At 40.1% G+C, this 21,621-nt stretch overlaps 1 protein-coding gene across 1 annotated transcript; it reads right to left on the bottom strand.

Moving 5' to 3' along the window:
• Positions 1–18,712: 18,712 nt before the first annotated feature.
• GJD2 (gap junction protein delta 2) lies at positions 18,713–20,688 on the bottom strand. The gene is made up of 2 exons (XM_076343417.1): positions 20,533–20,688; positions 18,713–19,893 (listed from the first exon to the last, which is right to left on the bottom strand). Exons 1-2 carry the CDS (start codon positions 20,601–20,603, stop codon positions 19,050–19,052), a joined length of 915 nt encoding a protein of 304 aa, XP_076199532.1. The 5' UTR covers positions 20,604–20,688; the 3' UTR covers positions 18,713–19,049.
• Positions 20,689–21,621: the final 933 nt, after the last annotated feature.

Below are 21,621 nucleotides of genomic sequence, written 5' to 3'. Positions count from 1 at the left end.
AGCACAGAAAATGCTCATGTCACTCCCTCTGCTTTTACATTAAACTGAAATGAGACCGGAATTTAAATAACTGCACTCAGCAGAACCAGGCTTCAGACTGAACAGCCCTGATTTTAACCATAAAAATGTCATAACTGCTACAGACTATTCTGCAGACTGGATTTGGGAGAATGTACAAAGACTAGAGGTGTTCACATGGTGAATTTTTATTATCCAATTTTACCTATTGATATAAAGGAAAAGGAAAGACTGCTGCTTCATTTAGAGTTTCAATAAGGTCAATGTTTCTGAGTGCAACATTTATTCCTGTATTCATTAGGTTCTGTACTGAACGAAACTATTGTGATTCATTTGAGAATGGCACATCATTTATTTATTGCAAATGTTGGATGGTCATTCTTAGAAACACAGATATTGTTATAATAGCTGGAACAGGTGCTGTCAACAAAACTGCTCAAGAAGTGTCAGTCCCTGAGAATACAAGGAAGAGGGAAAAACTTTCTACAATATAGTTTTGTTTCTCATCAAATATAATTTCAGACACTGGTAATAGAGAAGCAAAAATCAACTAGTCTGAGTAATATTTAAGGTTCTGAGAAATGCATACCTAAAGCTGAGATTGTTTTCAGGCTTTTGATTTTCAGATTGAACACAGGAAAAAATGTTGTTGCAAAGCAGTAATTCCTGTAAATATCATAATGTTGCTGAAAAAATTTCCATTGAACAAAATTGACAAATGAAACACACTGCAGACTTTAGTTCCTATTGAGCTTAATAAAACTGGCTAAATAAATATCCAAACTCATAGGCCGCAGTATGGCAAAGTATTTAACTATACTCTTTTAGGAAAGTATTCATCTTCAGGCTGTCATTTAAGTATTTGATCAACTTGAGATATACACAGTCTGGTATATCAGAATTTCCTTCAGAATTTTCCCACATTATTTTCGATGACTAAAAACATGAAAACATAACATTATCTCAGTCACTTTTAATTGGAACACCTAAGACACTTATCTATGATAAAGACATCAGCTATCCTCGCCAAATATCTCTGTCAGGCCCTGTCAGGCTCTTCTGTGGGTTTCAAAATACAACCCGCCACCAGATAACAAGCCGCCTGAATGGTTGTTGGAATACATGTTAAACACCAGTTGCATTAAGAGATTCCACCAGTTCCTCCAGGCTGTTCAGCATGGCATCAGAACTACTATTGCCTTCTGTCCCTGAAGCCTTAGCTTCAGGCTTCTTGGCTGTTCATTTGGCATAGGGAGTCAAAGTCAATTCAGCGTGGATATCAGCCTGCTTACTCCTCTCACACTTGTGGCTGCGTAATATTTAACCAGGCAGTCCAATACATCAGCTCAGGTACAATAGAAGAAAAGTGTATTTTTCCTACTTCGCATATTCAGAAGAAATGCTTCACCCAATTTAAAGAAAAAAAGAAAATACAGATTTCAGGCAGCTGTTAGATATGAAAAATGTCAACTCATATGATCACATGATTACAACCACATTATTCTATACACCATAGAATTTGGGTATTCTAGGAACTTTAAATCGGGCACTCAGTGTCCTGTGAAATTGTCCAGTTTAGAAATAAAGATTCACGGCACTCTAAAGTCCCAAATAATTCAAACACAACTTTATGTCTACATATGGTTCCATAAGGTAAGTCTACTGAGTTACTGCTGCATATAGACTTATGCATATCCTGTGTTGGACTGGAACAATAATGTTGTATACGTCAACCGTACTGAAAAAGAAAAGATACCATAGGTTGTTGTTGGATTTCTTCTCTGACAGCTCCCTTAGGAGATAGTACAAATGTATTTATTATTTATATATAAGCCAGCATGTCAACACGTTTTTAGATAACGCTCAGTGTACTTTTTCTGTCTAGCAATGGAAACTACAGAATAAATTATATATGACATTTGTAGCTATTCTAAGAAAGTTGGTATTGCACAGCCAGCAATCTACAAATTAGATACAAAATGCTTGCATGGAAGTAATATTTTTTGGTATGCTGTTGATGTTCGTAACTATTTCATGCCACTATCTATAGGAAATTCAGATGAAATCTACTCAACATAGCCTTCTGTAATCTGATAATATTTGTCCACTTTGTGCACTTTCAGATATACGGAGGTGGTGTGCCAGATGTTAGGAAGGTTGTATTTTTCTTCAAAACCCACAGGTATAGAGCAAACATATTTTGCTATGCATACCATCTGGTACCTGTTTTTTTACCAGAGAACAGAATGTGTTTAATCATTAAATCCCATCCTGCAGTACTTAAATCAAATTAATTCATACAGATATATGCATTTTTCTCCCTGTGGATTTTCCTGTCAAAATAATCTGGTTACTTTATGTGACAGCAGATGAACTCACTGGACCAAATTCTACTCTAAGATACACACACACAAGCAACAGGAAGTCAATAGGTTTGTACAGGCGTAAATGTTCACAGAATAATCAGATATGAACGATAGCTACGTTGAATATCATAAGTATCTTATACACATAGTAGAGCATTGTCTTTTATTTTTATCCTCATATGATTTGATTAGCAAATCAGAATTAACTTTACATTAATGTTAAGGGTACGCATCAATATTCTTCACCTTATTTTTTTCCTGCAATATAGGTCTAACATCATTTCTTCTCTGACACTAGTCAAAATTCAAACAAATGAAACTTACCTAGTGCTCTGGACAGTTTCAATAAACAAAGGATTTTCCAAAGAACAAATTATTGTTACAAGTGTTGCTTCATAATCTGCTCTGTCCATTCTTCCCTTCACTGGTTTCTGCCCTCTTTTATTGCAATTATTGAGAGAACAAAACAGGTATTTATATAAGCAGGTTAGATTTTTGTCAAACAAGTTATAAAGAACATTCATAGAAGTTTCTTGGTGAAGAGGATGATTATTTACAGTCAGCTCAAGAAGTAAGATTTCCACAGGATTTTTTTCCTGGTCTGGCCTTAGATGCTCATGTCATAGAGCTGTTAATTTTTGTGAATTAGTTTGCAGCTTTCATCAAATTCTAGCTCCATAGCATCCCATGTTTATTTTATAAGCAAGACCACCTTATTTGAAAGGCCTGCAATGTTCTAATACCATTCATGATTCTTTCACAAGTAGACAGAGGTAGTTGTCAAAAAAAAAAAAAAAAAGGAAATCAGACAGTTTAAAGAACATGACTTGAACAGTATTAAATAGCATGTACTGGTTGAGAGACCACAATAGAGGTAAGAGTAACACTGTAAACAAATAAGGGTGATTACACAGATTAAATAGAATTTTTAGGGTTAGCAAATATTACTAGAAGATATTCCGTCAGGATAACTGCTATGAATTTACATACTTGTGCCACATAGACAAGCCAGAAACATTTGCTTCACAGGTAAAGAGTGGAAATGCAGCAGCACTGATCATATAGCTGTGTTTGTATGTGATATCCACTAAACAATCAAGAAAGTGACAAAAAGTGGTAATTATTTGACACTGGCATTGCTAAGTTTCAAGCCATAGTAGCAAAGCCGGTCATTGAAATTAACCTTGCACCAAGCTACCGTTCAACAATCTCTTTCAGTTAAGCAGAAGAATAAATAAGAACAGATCAGGCACAAGGTTTTCATTTTCTAAAGGTAAATTGATAAATTAAGCAAACTGGTTAGTAGAATGACCTAGGCTGAACAGGGTTTTTTACCAGTGGAAGAAGTTTTACATTTCTTTTAAACAAATGTGCAAAAAGTACCTGGAATTTGCATCCCAAACAAACAGAAAAAAATAATAAAGAAAGACTCTATATTCAACTGAATGAACAGTCACTGTGAAAAATGAAAACTGTTTTTTCCACTTACTTAAAAAAAAAAGTTGATTGCAGTTTTCACAAGAAATCAGTACAAGTTCATATGTACATCCATTTTTTATGGAAATAAAGACAGCAAGTTCAAGATTCCAATCCATTCTTCCCTAAGATCAAAACTGTATTTGGTGGTTAGAAAAAGTAGACCTGCAAAGCTGGTAAATGGTAATCCACTCAAATAATTTTGCAGAAGCTAGAAGGCTGCAATTAGATGCGTATCTCACTTTCCTGCCTGATATCAAGCTCTTATCAGGTGTCACAGCACTACATATGGAGAATATTTTTGGAATCCCCAGTTCTTTCACCTTCAACATTTTTGCATAATGAGATTCGCTTCTATTCATTTGCTTTTGCTCAGGAAAGCTGATGAATTACACATTACTATCTTATAAGCATCCTCAGGTTGGATTTAAAGGACTAGAGCCAATTAATGAACTGAAATTCTAAATTTTTCCTTTTGTCCTGTGTTTTAGACAGTGGTCAGACCCTCCAGACACAAACTGTCATACTTCTGACCGAGTTCTGGGTCCTAAATCATAACACCTTCAACAGCACCAAGTGGTGGCTCCATGCAGGCCATAGGAAGTTTCACTAATTTCGTCATGCAGGAAGAACATAAACAATGTTACATGCTTTTCAGGGAATTTAACATCTCCCTTCCCAATCCAAAGTTTCTGCTAACCTTCTACGTGTCGATAGCAGGACTTCCAGGTGGCTTCAGGCTTTGAACTGTGTGCAGTCCCTGACCTGAGATGAGCTGACAATCCTCTACTGTGGCTAATCCTGCACAAGAAGTGCTCCCTGTCTCTCTCCCTTGCCCTTTCACAGATGTACAGGCATAATTCACTCTTAGATCTTGCTTTATTTTTCCAGGGTATCTGTAGAGTCATAAACACCTCTGTAGGCACAAAGGATGGAGCTCAAAGTTGAAAGAAGTGCCGCTATTTTGTTTTCAGTTTACTTCTTTCTCTGCAACACTTTAAGACAGAGGGTGCGGAAAGTATGTGTGAAATCCATTTAATTACAAGCTCTTAACTTGAATAAACTAATTCAGAGCAACAGTTTTTAATATAAGAGTTTAACATGGTAAACAGCATTAGGGAACCTTTTGGACCAATTAGCTAAAAATCTCTCTCAAAGAGCTTTCAGCTGCTCAGAAACATCAAGGGTAGTATTTTGGCCATTTTGTTTTGTTACAGGAATGTCAGGTAAGAGAAGACTTTGAATTACATTGATGTGATTTAGTAATGATGTGATTTAGTAGCGTAGCTCATGTACGAGCTACAAAGGTGAACAATAATGAAACTGATAAAGCTGAGTTACTTAATGACCTAGATCTATGTGACTAAATATGTGATATGTGATCTATGCAAGATACCCGCTAACAAATAGATGCTTGAATAGCTTCTTAATTATTAAGAAGGGCTCACCCACTGTTAAGAGCAGAACACTAGAAATCGTAGAGTGAGATACTGACCTTTTAAGTTACTTACTAGGCCTTGGGTTTTCCTGTAAGCTTTATTCTAGACTCTGCCAATGATTTTACTGATGTTGTGTAAGTTTTCTTTGCCTTTTTTTTTCCCCAATCTGTTATCCACAGACTGCTACTTGTACATAAGCTATCAAAAGATAGACCATGAAAAAAGCTGTGTTTAAAAAACAAGCAACCACAGTCCCACACATTCAAGGAAGGAAATGAAGAGAATAAACCTTACAGAAGGAACTAAAAGTTGCCACAATAAAGGAACATCCATAGTTGATCTTATTATTATTTTAGCTTCCATTGTAATGTAACATGCAATACATTTTTCCTAAAACTTCAGTTGAGACCTCTTGGTCTATCACTGGCTTTTAATAACGGGGGGGCGGGGGGGGGAAAGGACTTTGCTTCACCATTTCCCTTTTTATGACAGTGTAGCTCCGCCAAAATCCAAAGGTTCATGGAAAACCCACAGATCACGGAGGATACAGTCCCTACATTGCCCACAGTGGAATACAGTGAAACCAAATTTGTTTAAACCGAGGCCATTGAGCCTCAGGAGGATGGCACTCAGCAAACATTAACAGCACGGTGTGAGTTCCCTGACACCACAGCCAGGCTCATAACAGCGTCTGAGCATACCTGTGCAACTGCAGCATGGAAATACTCCTCATAGTGAGCAAATGACAGCAAGGGTAGAAGGAGGAGGTGGCTTGCAGAGATGTATACATTTCCTCAGAGTACAGTCAGGTCAGTGGAGTAACTGTAAATAAGAATAACTGCTAAATTCAACACAAGTGGTTGCACAATATAACCCTTAAATAAAGGTGACTGAATTTTCTCTCACTATGATAACAAGATGTTCTGCCATGCCATGGGGCTGAGCCACTTTTCTTAACAAGTGTTTCTGTCATTAGCTTTTAAAGTCACCTGAGTGAAGTCAAAATTAGCCCGTGGCTAAACAGCTATCAAAGAACGGTCCACATGGAAGGGAAGGCCTAAGATATCTGTGCAAAGAAAAGGATCTTTCATAATGTTTCCTTTTGTATGGATTGAAAGGGCAGCTTAAACACAGAGGGAGTCAATACAACCTCAAATCTTCACAATATATATAAACATTTTGACGCATATATGAGTTTAATGGGGAACTAACAAGCTGACCAAAAATGTGACCAGAATAAAAAAGACAGCTACCATATTCATTTTGAAGTGTCATACAGTTCATATTGACATAAACCTGTAACAACTGCACAACAGAATAAATTTATTCTGAATTATATTTTTATGACATTGCTTAGTTGTAAAAACAGTGCCAGACTTGGTTCTCACTTGACATGGTGAAAATGTGAGTCTGCACTGAGTCTACAAATCTCCATGGAGTTATTCCCTCTGTATGCTGCTGAAAGGTGTCCAGATCACAATGGACAACCTATACCACAAATATTTCTGCACATTCTTTTTCATTCAGCTGTTTATGTCCTCATATTTGTTCCTTCATGCTGCACTTACTGCGCTGTCTTTGCAAGAGGGCAGGCAGTGAGCTGCTGTCTGTTTCACAGTAAACTCAGACCTGCCATGTGTAATCAAACAGTGAAAAATTATTCAAGTAGATGATTGCTGGGATTCTAACAGAACATTTACGAGAGGCATTTTATATGCTCTGAAATACTTTCTTCTGTGCCTGTCAACAGCCATCGAGCTGAAGAGTAGGGACTGAGTTACAAGAGTAAGGGCTGAGATACAGTCTATCATTTGAACTAACTAGATTAATAAATTGAATGAAACCAGAACAAAAGCAACAAGACAGGCCTATCTATCCCTTCATGTTTTTAAGATGGTGTAAATTAGAGATGGTCAAAATTTTTCAGATTTTAAGTTTTTGCTATGTACTATCAATAACACAGTTGTCAATAAGAATAAAATCATGGGAACTACAGTATAGATAAAAGGGTATTTTTTTTTTAATCTTTAAGATGAAAACTTTAGATGTAAATGACCCTGAATGCTCAGAAATTCTCCTGCCTTTACAGAAGCCATGACATTCTTCCTGATGATTTGGCCACAGAGCTTAATGTCTCAATCCAGGAAAGCAATTTAGCACATGCTGTTGAAGGACAGAAGCTGCTTTGCTGACTGAGAATTGGATCTAAGGGTGCTGACAGGTATTGCAGAAGAACCAGCTGAGATTGTTTAAGAAGTCACTGGCCCCAGCTCTCAGTTCCTCTTCTCTGCAGGGGATTCATCAGGACTGAATTCCTTAATGAATGTGAAGCCAACTTTCACACAAGTTACTGTGAAATGCTTGCACTTAGTTGAGGAAAGAAATGATAAAAAGTGATTGACTACGCTTACAAAATAAGCAAAAAAACCCTTCCATATTTGCACAGCTCAGCTGCTTCTCTACAAAGCTTACCATGTTAGTTAAAACTCCTTCTTCAGCAGTTTGAAATAAGTTGCAGGATCTCACGCAGATAGAGCTGAGGCAATTTTGGAAGTTCTTCCGTCATACATTTCTGCTATAAGCTCTGACAGAAGAACAGTGAAGTTTCTAAAAGCCACATCTATATCCGATAAAAGATTTTTATGTGGTTAAAGCTCATCTGCACACCCACAAAAGAGGACAGAAAGATAATGGCAGGTGGGGGGCCTAAATAATACCCTGCCCAATTACTGCCACACCCACCACAGGAGCCATCAGCTCATAGAGGCCCATCTCCACAAGCCCAGAGAAGTACAGGAGTACAAAAGCAAGGAGGTGAACCTAAGTTAAAGATTCAAAGGAAGGGCTACCCTGTTTAGGCCCCTCCCAGGGCTGGCCCAGGAGAGCCCCAGCACCAGAGTCTGGGTATTAAGCCTATCGAGATGAGCTAAGCTTAGAGCACCTTTTGATGGTTTTGCTCCAACTGAGGGGGGGAGGGATGACTGCCTGGGGATATGGGACATATTATGGGATGCAGGGGAAGTGCATTTCAAGATTTATTTTGGGATGTTTATGGGACAAACCAAAGGTGGGGAAAGGAAGGGAACTAGACGATTTGGGGAGGAATAAGTGTGGGGATAAGGGGAGACAAAGGGGCCAGTCGGGTGTAGTTTGCTAGTTGGTATGCTTGTCTGACCATGCCCTACACCTGACCAGCTCAGTCTGTCCTATCTCTTTAAACTCCTCTCTAACTCTTTCCTGGGTGAGGGACTCTCTACTGAGTGTGTCCATACGGGGGTCTGGGTGCCAGCAACTGGAGTCAGACCATGGGTTGGGGGGTCTATGTGCCTGGGTAGCAGTGAATGGAGAGACCTGAGTGAGTGGAACCCAGTGCCAGCCACAGGACTGGGACCAGGGCTCAGGGGCCTGGCTGCCAGCGACTGGAGCACGTGAGGGTGTGTGAGCACAAGTGAAGATCAAGCTGGACTAGCTGGGGAGTGGGTGAAGTGGCTAAGGAGCTGGGAGGGAATGGGTGTGTGTGTGTCTCTAGAGCCGAGATCACACCAGGAGCTGGCTATCGGAGGGGCTTAGGAGTCCCAGCCTGCTGCTGGAGAGACCATGGGGTCTGGGGGTCTCTAAGGGTGAGACCTGTCAGTGTGTGTGTGTTTCTAAGGACAGGACCATAGGGGGTTGGCTACTGGGGACCAGGGGAGTCCCAGCCAGTTTTGGGTGTATGTGCATGTGGGTATCTGTGTGAGTGCGGGGTCTGCACCAGCAACTAGAGTGGGGCTGCAGCCTCAGGGGGCTCGTATGTCCAGGTGACAGCAACTGGGGAGACTGGGATCCAGGGGTAGCTGCTGGGCAGACCAAGTGTCTGAGCCCAGCTGCTGGAGGGATCCATGTTGTACATGTGTACATATATATTTCCACTAGTGCACTTCCATCCTGCACAGCCAGAGAGGGGAGCGGGATGAGGTCCACGTGAGTGGTCTGTGTGTCTGTCTGATCTGTGTGGCCAGCCATGTATATATGTGATGCACACGTTTGTGCACTGTGTGTGTGTGCCTACTGGGAATACCTGCTCAGTCTCACTACTGCTGGGACCTGGGGCATGGAGCTGCGACAGCCTCGCCTCTCTCAAGGTTGTTGGATCCAGCAAAATATATATTCACCTAACAATATGTTAAATAGTTTTTAGCCAACATTCTAACTCACTCCCCCAATTCTTTAGAAAATTTAAGTTAGTCTCTCCTGTCACTGGTTTAAAATTTTTCTTGGTAAATTCTGTTTTTTTAAAAAACAGTTCAAGTTATTTCTAGACAGTAGAGTCAACTATATATTTCTTCTTTGGAAGACTTTTTGAACTTTAATTTTTTTCACTTGAAGATATTTATGTATTTAAGTATGTTCATCTTCAGTGTTGAACTATCCTGGAGCTCTGAGTATGCTGAGTGCCAGAAGAAGGTGTTATAAAAAGTATTATAAAAAATTTCCAAGGGGACAAATGTATATTATGACCATCAGAAGTAAAGAAGGAAGATCTTTTTTATATGTAGTGTTTTATTTTAAAATAAAAGGGAACTTTTTAGAAAATGTTGCCCTTAATTTTTTTACTCTTCACTCTAATTTGCATGTGACTTCTTTTTCAGATAAGTCTAAGGATTTCTAATTGGCACTGACAGAAGTACACCCACACTTTCTTCAGTAGAATTCAACTTCAAATATGCATTAGTTCTGTAATGAGTCAGCATTTCTGGATGAATGATCCAACATAAAAAATTTTGTTGTGTATATCTCTTAGCAACTGAGAAATTACAGCCTTAATTTCATAAAATAACTCTCGTATTTATTAAACCCTTTTTTTGCACTATGGATTGAATGCATGAATTATCAAGAGTTGCCTTAAGCATGACATTACAGGCAGCTGTCTTGCACAAGAAAAATGCTTGATGTCTTGCTGAAGAACAATGAAGCCATCCCTGGACAAGCAAGAACTACCAACTGTCAGGGTCTTTCAGTTGTCGGGCCCATTACAGTCCCTACGAAGGCACCAGCAGGCAGGACAGAACAACAGGCACAACCACAGAGCTCGCCACAGCTGCTGGGTCCAGGGAATGGCTGCATATGCGAGGTGACAGACGTCTCTGAGAAGTGAGGACAAGGGTGAAGGCAAGGACAAGCAGTAATCACAGCTTTCCTTCCCCACTTCTCCTTAGCAGCAGAAAACTGGCAGAGCCAGCTCTTCCTGTTCCCCCTCTCTCTCTCTCCCATGGTTTTGCTTATGCTGCTGAACAGACTGGAGCCAATTTTGTGTTTCTTAGTTCCTGTGAGAATATGTTACACTGTCCTAGGATAAACTTTGAGAAAACACGGTTGCTTGAATGAGAGTTTTACCTCGTGGTGGTAGTTGCATGGAGTGATGCTGGCCAAAAAAAATTAGGGGGTTTAGCTCTTTTTAACAGGTATCTTCAAGACAAGCACTCGACCAGTGGTCACTCAGGTGCTAATTACATTTAAATGCAGCAGCCTTACGGTAGCTGTCACAGCCCTATAGTATCATTCATAGTCTTATAGTAGAGTAGCAGGGGAAGTTTCTGAGCAGAAGTCCTGTTTGACTAGGACTGGCAGTCTAAACACAGTTCCATTTTTATATTTTTTGTTTTAGAAGCTCATGCATTTGCTAAGGAGACAGCGTGGTCAGGGACCTTTGCATAGCTGGACCTCCTGCCATGCTATTGGCATGATTCTTTTTTTTCCTCTTTTATTCAAAGCAGAAGGTCATTGAAACAAATGGGGAAGGAATTCATAGGCTTTTCAGTACTGAGAGGAATCAAATGTCCAATGCTGCATAGCTCTTTGGCATAGTGTATCACTATAAACCCTGTAATACTGCAAAGTGTAAGCTGCTATTCCAATGGTGTGATAGTTTCAATGTATCAAATTTGACACCTTTTCAATAAAATAGGCTAAATTTAGGTAACCATATGCTCATACTGACAAGCTAGTTTCTCCCTGATATGTGTTTTCATGAAAAGTACAGGAGGGCCTCAAAGTTTAATTGGTTTAAAGTGAATTCAAAATATTGTACTAATTCACAGCAGAAAGGTCAAGTTGTTGAGCAAACAGCAGGGATGAATATTTTCTACTTAATACGCTAAGATTCAGCTGTACAACCTCCATTAATGTTAATAGGAGTCATGCTGTCAAATTAAAAAATCATACTAGAAATATTTTATCTGTCTATGCTCTTACTGCAGTGTAATAAACACTGTACAATGAAAACCCCTTCTCTCTTGACTGCCAGCTAGGCAAAGTTGAAGAGCACGTGTGTAAAAGCAAAGCGGTCTTTTATCAACACAGATGTATTTATCATTTATTATCATTTGTGTTTCAGTAACTTAAGAAGATGGGCCAATTTCACAATTACATTCCAATCTTTGCATCATGTTAAGGGAATTTTAAACAACCGTTCCAGAAATTTAAAAATTAATGATTTTAAAACAAAAATCTCTCAGTAGTAACTAACAGTGCCTTTTTGTTAGTAAGACTGCAGGTAATATACAATGTCATCTATTCATTTATGTGTGATTAAACCATAAAGACTGATTTCATTTAGTATATGTTATTTAGAAGATCAATGTCACTCTAAAATTCACTTCTTTTTTTGATGTGTCCCACTAAGCATTGTGATTCCCTTGGTTGCTCATACGCTGTGGTCTTACTGGTCTAAAAGTAAGCCAAAATCTGAGATGCACACGACATAGCTGAAGGCAGAGAAAATCTTCAGTCGCCACTTACATACAAACTACATGCATAAATGCAGGAGACATAATTTCCTAAAATGGAGTAATAATGAAAGTGATAAATAAAAACCTTCTGGTTTTGTTTGGTTTTTTTTTTAACTGAATCCCACAATTCCAATGATACATAATTGTCTGCCTCATGTAAATTTAGCAAAAAAAAACCTGACTATATTTGCTGACATGCTTTAAGAATTACAATACCTTAAAATATGTGCAGAATGTCAGTTAATTATTATAATTTAAAAAGAAAAACAGAAAAATTACACATCTCTGGAGACACAATCCAAATAATAACCAGAATATTAAATTGAAGAATACATCAAGAAAATTTGCACCACACAGAAAAAAAAAAATAAAGAAGCTGTGAAATTAATGTAAAAAAGTTAAATCTTTTTTAGAAATGTGTTTCCACCCCTTTTACAAATAGAGAAACCTCAATAGTTTCATGAGGTAGAAATATGAAGTGTTTCACTTTGGGGAAATTACTACAAATATATAGTAGATACAACAAATTATTTCCTTGCTCTTACAAATTATGTTCCTACTTGCATGCGAGAAAATGGTGGTAAAGAGTTGAATGCATTATCTCTCTCTATATGTAAACTAAATATTGCTCAAGTACACTTGCTTGTGGGCATTTAACAATGTCAGATGTGAACTCTTCCCTCTGAGAAGCTGTACTTATATAGAATTAAACACATTCTTACACAAAGGACATTGCTAGAGCAGGTTTTGTTTTCTTTTTTCAAAGGAGAAAGTAAAGAAATTCCTATGGACGTTATCTTTCTTCAAAACACCTGAATCTCTAGTACATCACATGAAGTGCAAATGTGAAAGTCCCTTTAAATTTAAGTTGTTCTGACCACGCAGTGACTCCATTCATAATGCACGTTCATCACAAGCCACCCTTTAATGTGAAGCTTGAAGTCTGATAGCTCCATCTAAGTCTGCTAGATATCCATGACAAGTACTGTCTGTTTTCTGATGGGCAAATTTTCTGATGGCAAAATGGTTTTCATTGCAGACTAGTGGTGAAGAAAGTGATGCATTTCAAAAAAACCTCCAAATATGTTAAATTCACTAAAGCTAGGGGTAAAGCTAGGGACATTAGTATTCATGATGGCTTTGGACAGTGTAATGTACCATTTAGATTCTTCAAAGAAAAGCTGGAAAATATTTGTAAATAATTTCTAGAATTGTTTTGCTTACATAAGAGATAATGCAAGGAATCTTGTATATTTGCTCATGAATGTGTTCTGAACATGCTTTTATCCCTAAACTGCGTAATAAGTAGAGAAAAGCAAGTCCACAGCCCACCTGTTTTCCCTTAATACTTACAAATCCTTACTTTTTTCCCAATTATGCTGTTATATATGCTTCCTTAATCTTATCTCCTCACAACCTGTAATTCTAATATGTTATAAAATCCCTGCTCAATGTTAATTTTTCAAAAAAACTTATAGATTTGACAAATAAAGCTTGTCGTTGAAGAGGAAACCATCTCTTCCAGAGGCAATGCTGCTTTACTGGTGCAAATAATTATTTACTTTAGTGCTCCTCCAAAAAAATATTTTGTTAACAGATTTAAAATATAGTATTAACTATTAATAACACTTTTTAAAAAATAGAGACTGAGTCAATTTCAACCAGCAATCTTTTGACCTTTCTCTGGAAAAAAATATGAAAACATTGATCATGATTGCATCAGAAGCTTAATAAAATATTTCAAAAATGAAAGTTACATTTAATTATGTACCATGAAATATATTTGTAGAGAAATCATGTGCAGCAAATGTTGTTTTCAGTGAAAGAAACTAAAAGTCTAGAATTGCTTAATCACTTTAGGATGTATTAATTATTCTTCAGGTACTGGTAACCTTTCTCTGTCCTTTCTAGCCACACCACAAAAAGAGGTAGATTAGTAGAAAATTACCTTACTTTCACATTCTGTTGAATATAGGAGAGATTCTTACTTTGAGGGGACATCAGACAGTCATTGTATATGTGTGTTTCCACACGCTAGAGATCTGATTCATCCTGTGTTTCAGTCACCACTAGGAAAAAGCTGATAGATTTTAATGCAATGAAGGCAAGCCTCTTTTTAGCTATAACTTAGCTACACAGCTGCTCAGTTAAACTTGCTAAAGCAATTAGTATAGCCCAAAGCCCCATAATTTCACAGGAAAAGGGTGATTGTTGGGGTTCTTTGTATGTTAGATATCCGCTCAGGTCATTGCACGTAGTTATAAGAATACATGCCTGTGCATTACTTGCACAGTTTTTCACTGTCTCTGGATATGTGATTTCTTCTGTATCCATCTCTGAAATTCAATCTGTAACACAGTAATATAATTTAGGCAAAATTCTTTTAACAATCGTGCATATATTTGGCTATTTATATATACACATGTGTATGTATGGTTTATTATTAATGCAGTGCTATGGAATTCTCCATATCTGCACTTATTTCACGGGCTGCTGACTCCTGACTGACTTCTTTAGTACATTTTAATAGACATAATATGAAGCACTTCCTAGCGCAATTTTTCTTCACAGAGATATTATCAGAGTTTCACTGAGAGGACGGTGGAGTTCAGAATCTGGTGTTAGTAGCTGATACTAAGCTAGTATGTTTTCTGAAAGCTTACAATAAAATAAAATTTCTGGGAGAAGTATCCCAAAATGCCCAGGGATGGATGTGCAATACAGAAATGGTGTAATCTCTCCTGTTAATCTCATGAAATAATGGAACTGAGTTTTCCCCCAGCTGGAAATTGACTTGGTTCCACAGAAGACAGTCTCATCATTGAATTCATGAAGAACGAGACCGGACTCTAAATGAGGAAAACGTATGCCTGTTTTCTCCTCATATGTCTCAATTCTTTTATTCCCATTTCTACACTTGTACACCAAACAAAAGCCTCTAACCTGTTTCACTGAAGAAGTAAGGTGGAACATTTATATTCAAACAAAATAAAGCCAGAAGGATGCAGGGATAATGTCCACCTGGTCCATCCTCTTGCCCTACAAGAAATGTATTCTTTTAGATGTGGATAAAAAGAATTCTTCCTCACATTTAACCTTAACATTTCATGTATATCTTTTCCTATGGTTCTACATAGCAACAGCCATGTTCTACCCTATTAGATATAATGCAGGACAGCACTGAGCCTGCTTTGGAGTTTCTGAGTGTTTCTGACTTCTCTAGTATAAAACAAACTAAAATCCATCTCACCACTTCCATGATTCATTCATCATAGTTGATCTCTTTGTTCTTCAGATTTTCCTTAAGAAAGATGAAAACCCTTACATTTCTTCAAAGTCAATGGTCTCTAAAACTGAACTATTTGTGGGAACAGTCAATTCAGCTTCCCCATGTAAAAATGTAGCTAGTTTTCATTATTAAAAAAAATTCCTAATTTTTTAAAAATCTTTTTATAGAATCTCATTGCAACTTATATATACACCTAGCGAAATGGTTCAAAACCCCTATGTAAATAGTTTTTGAAATTCACACAAGTTCGAGAAGCACAAGATCAAGCCTATGTAAAAATGAAATAATATCATTATTTTATGTAAAATTTAGAATTCCACAGAACCGATAGCGTATTAAATTCTATTGCAGTTTTCCATAAGAGCTTAGTGAACATAATTCTTATGTTTGCACGAACGATGACATACAATATTGTCCACCAGTACAAAACAGGGTATACAATGAATAAAACAAACATGAACTCAATTTTCATGTTTAATGTCTGATTCTTCCATAGATGTCAATGGCAAGACTAATTCATTTCATCAAGGCAGGAGCAAGACCTAAGTGGCCAGTAATGTGCCCTTCAGCTTCATGTTCAACCAGTTCTGTTCACTTAACACACTTTTCCATTGCCGTGACAATTTTAAAGCATTTATTCTGTAAATGAATAGTCAGCTTTCATGCAAACAGTCCATTAGCATTAATCATATGACTCTCACATGATACATTGACAAAAAAAGTGATTGCGATATTTCTCTTGTCCATGACAAATAAGTAGTTGGTAAGAAATGAAAAATAACAACTGAAAAGGAAGGCTATAACAATTGATCTCTTGACACTGTTTCATTTCTCTTCTGAAATATGAAAAGCCATATTCTATTTAGTGTAAATATGAAGGATGGCATTTCTGTTGATCAAAATATGAGTCTTTGCCTACTTTATCACTGATCCTGTTGCCTAAATTAACATTTGCATTTCCTTATATATTTCTCTTAGGAAAATTCTGAAGAATCCCAACTTACTAGAGTACAAAATGTGCAACCGCATAAAATAATTGAATGAACTGAGTCACTGGCATTTACTATTATAAACAGATCCTTTCTTGGTCTTATCTAAAGAATTCTAAGGTATTAAAACCTTACAGCTATCAAGACACGCACCTTCACTAGAGTTTGACTAAACACTGCTATGCAGCCACTGGAAATAACTTGCATTAAGGTTTCTGCCTAACAGGAAATTATGCTGACCCTGAACCAAAGCCCAGTGGATTCAGTATCAGTTTTTTCCATCAACTTTAATTGGCACTGGATCAAGCCCTTTGCACACAATCTCCCATTTCTTCAACATTAAAACAATGCTTATGACTGTCAAACAACATTTTTCCCTTCAATATCTATTCAAAAGGAGATTTTGCAAACCATCCCAGGACTCTGCAAAATGAAAATCAGACTTGGATTTGTGTGTCAAATAATAATCTTCAGAAGCTTGTTATATTGCAGATGGAGATTTTAGCTGCCATGTTGTCCTTCTAAAAATAACATGCAGTTTTCCAGTGAGCATGCAGTCAACTAGCTATATCAGTGTGCATTTATATGGCAAAGAATCATTTGAGAAATCTATCTTTATAGGTTTCTAGAATCAAATTGGGAAAACTGATCATTTTATACATAAGGAAAATATTTTAAAAATCTTTAAAAACATGACACATCTCAAAGTCTTTTTATGTTTCACAGTGGAAGAAAAAAAGACCACAGATGAAAGTGATAATGAATACACTGTCTAAGAATTAATTCACATTTTTTTAAGTGACAATGCTGGCAAACCACAAGAATGAAACGTTAAGGTATTTACTGTAAGCCAAGAGGAAAAGATTTATATGCATTATCTCCAAGCCAAAGTACAATAAAATCCATTTTTAGGCTTGAAATAAAATACAATCAAAAGGCCATTTGTGACCCTGAGCCCCTGTCTCCTTCTTATGTTATAAACTGTCCCAAAATTTTCCAGCACCGTTTTGGCCCTTTTCTTTAAAGGACAGATAATGTTTAGTTAGGAATGCACTTGTATCTTTTTTTAGTCCTGATCCAACTCCTACTGTTGCCAGTGGGATATTTTCTGTTGAATTCAGTGGGAATTAAATAAGGTCCTTAAGAAAAACTTAGTATCCTCTATTAAAATGGTTGCTGTTAACAGAGATTTATTTGTGACTGCCCCAGTGGCTTACCAGTAAGTTACTGGGACATGAACTGTGTATTTCTTGAACCAGCTGTAAGGCAGAAAAGCTGAGGTTAGTATTTGGATTCCCTGATGAAAAGCTGCAATTGTTTCATTTAAAGGTAAATGTACTCTGGCTATTCCCAGACTGACCTTGGCAGCCAACTGTGTTGCCCTTAGTGTCAGCAGAAAGGCGGCTGTTGGTGTCAGTGGGCTTTGGATCAGGCTTTAAAGACAGAGAAAGTTTGCTTAAGGAGGAAAAGAGACGTAACAAATAGTCTTGATTTCCCAGGTTTTGTCACTTAGAGTTTAGAATATCAACAAGACACTTTAAACCCTGAAAAATAATTGCTGTAAGTCAATTATTTTGACCCTGTATGTTTCTACAATTGTATACAATAATAAAGAAGAACAAATCTCTCTGGCTTACAAAAAAAGGCAAGTATTTTATTTATCAATAGAGATTTTAGCTGCTTTTTACACCATTGCAATGACTAAACAAATAGCATAAAATAAACAAAGGAGAGTATAAAATCACTTTATTCCAGCTGGTATCCCAAGACAACCTTTTGACTAAGTACAGAGTTAGATGTTTCAAGTATGGCACTTATATAAATAAGAGCAGAGAGAAGGTGATATATTCACAGTTAAAAGCAATGAACTCTGTTCCTTTGGTATGTGTGTCATCATAGGTAATTGTAGGTAAATACGCAACTTGGCTGGCATGAACCAACTCCATCTTATTCATGCACATATTAGGGAATGAACTGAAATGTACTGATATATTTTGCAGATCACAACTAATATAAGATGATTAAGGTCTCTGGTGTGTGTGTGTGTGTGTGTGTGTGTACAGGCAAACAAAAAAATGGCAAAATTATGTTCAGCATTTATTGTTCAGCATAACTAATTGATGCACAAACTATGATAGAAAATAGCTAGTAATACACACCAGGAATAAACTCTGTGATTCAGCCAAGGAAAATAATATGACATCTGTGAGATAGGTGAAAGCAGATATCCTCATTGAGTTGTGGTCAGGTTCCTTACAGTGCAATTACCCTCCTTTTAAAACATGCTTACATCTGCACATTGCAACAGTTTCCCCCACCCCATCCCACCCCATATAGAGTATCCTTGCAGATTTTTAATATGAACATTCTACACGTTTACAACAATTAGTCAGACAGTCCAAACTGTAAACTTATCCTAATGACGACCAAAAAGCCGCTCCACCGACAGGTAACACCCAATCATTAGAAAGAAAAGTACGAATAATAGTAGCGGTGCTGTAAGGCTAGATCAAGCATGGTTTTATAGCTGGTTTTTCAGTCTTTTACATAGCACTGCATTTTGCAGCTAGTTCAGTTAAGTGCAGATCCAATACCTTAATGGCTGTCTTGGTGGTTTGATAAAATGCTTGCCTAAGCAATGTACCTTTCTCTAATGGTGTCTGGGTCTGCTCCACCTGGCACAGTGTTTCAGTTCTGTCACAGCCTCACACATAAGCTGAGTCACTTGACTGAGTCCTGCCAAAGTTAGGCATGCTCATCCTTGGCAGGTCCTTATTTCTGATTTCGTATATGGATTTCCTTTTTGCCTGTACTCCTCTCACTGCCATTTTGATCTTTCTCCAGCCCAAGTGGTTCAGTTCTGCCAAATTGAGCACCACACAAATCCCACTGACAGCAAACATGAATACCAAGAATACAGTCTTCTCAGTGGGTCTAGAGACATAGCACTCTACTTCTTTAATGCAAGGGTATCTGTCACATTCGTACATGGAAGGGACATTGAATCCATACAGAAAATACTGTCCCACTAAGAATCCAATCTCTAGGGCATTTCGAAAGACCACTTGGATGATATAAAATCGAGAAATGCCTTCTTGCCTCCTCATCTTTGACTTTGTAGTTCTGATAGCAGGATTGGGGATTTCCTTCACTTCTAAGCAGTCAGGTTCTGCCTCTTTGGTGGAGTTCTCAGTGTTCTGCAGCACCCCATTGACAATCGTGTTCTTGATTTTCTTACTGTCCTCACGCTTCATTGAATCCTGGTCCCTCTCCAAGGTGAGGAAGACAGTGGAGTACCTCCGTTCCCTCTGCTTAGCAGACTGGTGAACGGAGTACGTTATGAAGCAAAGGCTGGGAGTGCACACCATGATGATCTGGAACACCCAGTACCTTATATGAGAAATAGGGAAAGCCTGGTCGTAACAAGCCTGGTTGCAGCCTGGCTGCAGCGTGTTACAGACAAACATAGTTTGCTCGTCATCGTACACCGTCTCCCCTACAATGGCCACAATGAGTATCCTGAAGATCACCACCACGGTCAGCAGGATCCTGGAACAGAGAAGCCCGTCAGTGCGCGCCGCAGCCCCGCGGCCGGGAGCTGTCCAGTGCTGACCGGCCCCCCGGGCCGCGGCGCCCCCGGCCCGGCTCCCGCCGGCGGCGCCCCCGGCCCGGCACCAGCGACCGGCGGCGGCAGCCCCGCTCCCGCGCAGGAGGCGCGCAGCCTGCGCAGCATCGCCTCGGCGCGGCCGCGTGCGGCCGTGCGAATCCGCCGCTGTCAAAAAATCTCGGGCGGCCGTCAGCGCTCCCCCCCGCCCCGACCTCCCTTCGGAGAAAAAGCAATCGCACGGGCCGCTAGAGCCCCCGACAGCACGGGAGGGCGCGGCACGGGGTTGCTCCGGCCGCGGGACCCCGGTGGCGGCGGGGTGTCCCCGATGGCCGCCCGCTGCCCCGTCGCTCCTCGGGGACAAGGACGGCGGCGTTTGCGGTGTCCCCGCGCCTCGGTGACCTGTGCCGCGCGCGCACACACACACACACACACACGCACTCAAGGCGCACACCGCAAGAGCCCCGCGCGAAGGGTGCCCCGCACGGCCGGGACCCGGCGTGCGCCGCCGACCCGCCGGCCGGCCCGCTCGGACAGAAGGGGATCCCCCGCCGTGTCCCCCGTAGTTCCCCCGTAGCCCTTACCTCCCTATCATAGTAGAATGCTGCTGCACGGCAGCTTCCAGTAGCCTCTCTAGAATAGTCCATTCCCCCATCGCTGTTCATCCGGAGACAAAGACTTTGGCAAGCGGAGGGGATCTCTTCACTTCTTCCTTCCTTCCTTCCCCCCCCACCCCCTTTTTATTTTCTTTTGCAGGGGGAGGAAAACAAACAAAAGAGCAACCCCTCTCTACCGCCCGCACTCCGGTGGCGTGAAGGCGGCTGGAGGCGGCAGCCCTGCCGAGGACTCCCGGCTCGGCTGGGCTCGGCTGGGCTCGGCTGGGCTCGGCTGGGCTCGGCTCGGGGGCCCCGCGGCGGCCGCACCCGGCCCGGCCCGCTCTGCTCGCGGCGCGGCGCGGCGCGGCGCGGCGGACCCGCGGCGTGGAGGGAGGAAGGTTGGCTTTTAATGTCTTGCTGCCTCTAATCTGCCTTTAAGTAGTCTCCGCTTGCGTCACTGACAGGTTGGTGGAGAGCAGCCAAAAGCAGCGCTCGGATTTTCTCATTTTTATTATTCCGGTGAATATAAATAAATAAATGCAATAAAATAAATGAAATAAATAAATGAGGAGGAGGAGGGAGGGCGGAGGAAGAGCTGCCCCAACCGGCACGAGGCTCGTTGTGCAACCGAGTGCCTCCTTGCCGGAGCACCCCGGGCGGGCACCCGCTGCCCCCCGCGGCCCCCGCCCGCCGGCACACACCCCGGCCCTCCGCCGGCGGCACCGGCCCGGCCCGCCCCGGGAGGGCAGCCCCGCCAAGGAACGGGCGCTGCCCCCTCGGCCGCTGGTTTGAAAAGCCGCTCCAGGGCGTGCCCGTGACAGCGTGGCCCCTCCAGCCGCGAACGCCTGGCTGCCGGGGGGATTCCCAGGGGTTGCTAGGCTTTCCTTCTCTGCCAGAGATCGACTGCGTTTGCTGCCACCCACAAAACAGCGGTGTCATACAGCAATAACCTTACCTGCTAGAACTGCTTACCCTTGGAAGATATTGGACATAAAATTGCATCTTTATTCCCGCCCGATTACAGATGTAAGAATCACTAAGGAGAAATGAAACCTATGTATAGCCATTTCAGAGAAT

This window comes from Aptenodytes patagonicus, chromosome 7 (genome assembly GCF_965638725.1).
Source record: "Aptenodytes patagonicus chromosome 7, bAptPat1.pri.cur, whole genome shotgun sequence".
Lineage (NCBI taxonomy): Eukaryota > Metazoa > Chordata > Aves > Sphenisciformes > Spheniscidae > Aptenodytes > Aptenodytes patagonicus.
This window is presented reverse-complemented; position numbering and strand designations above follow the sequence as displayed.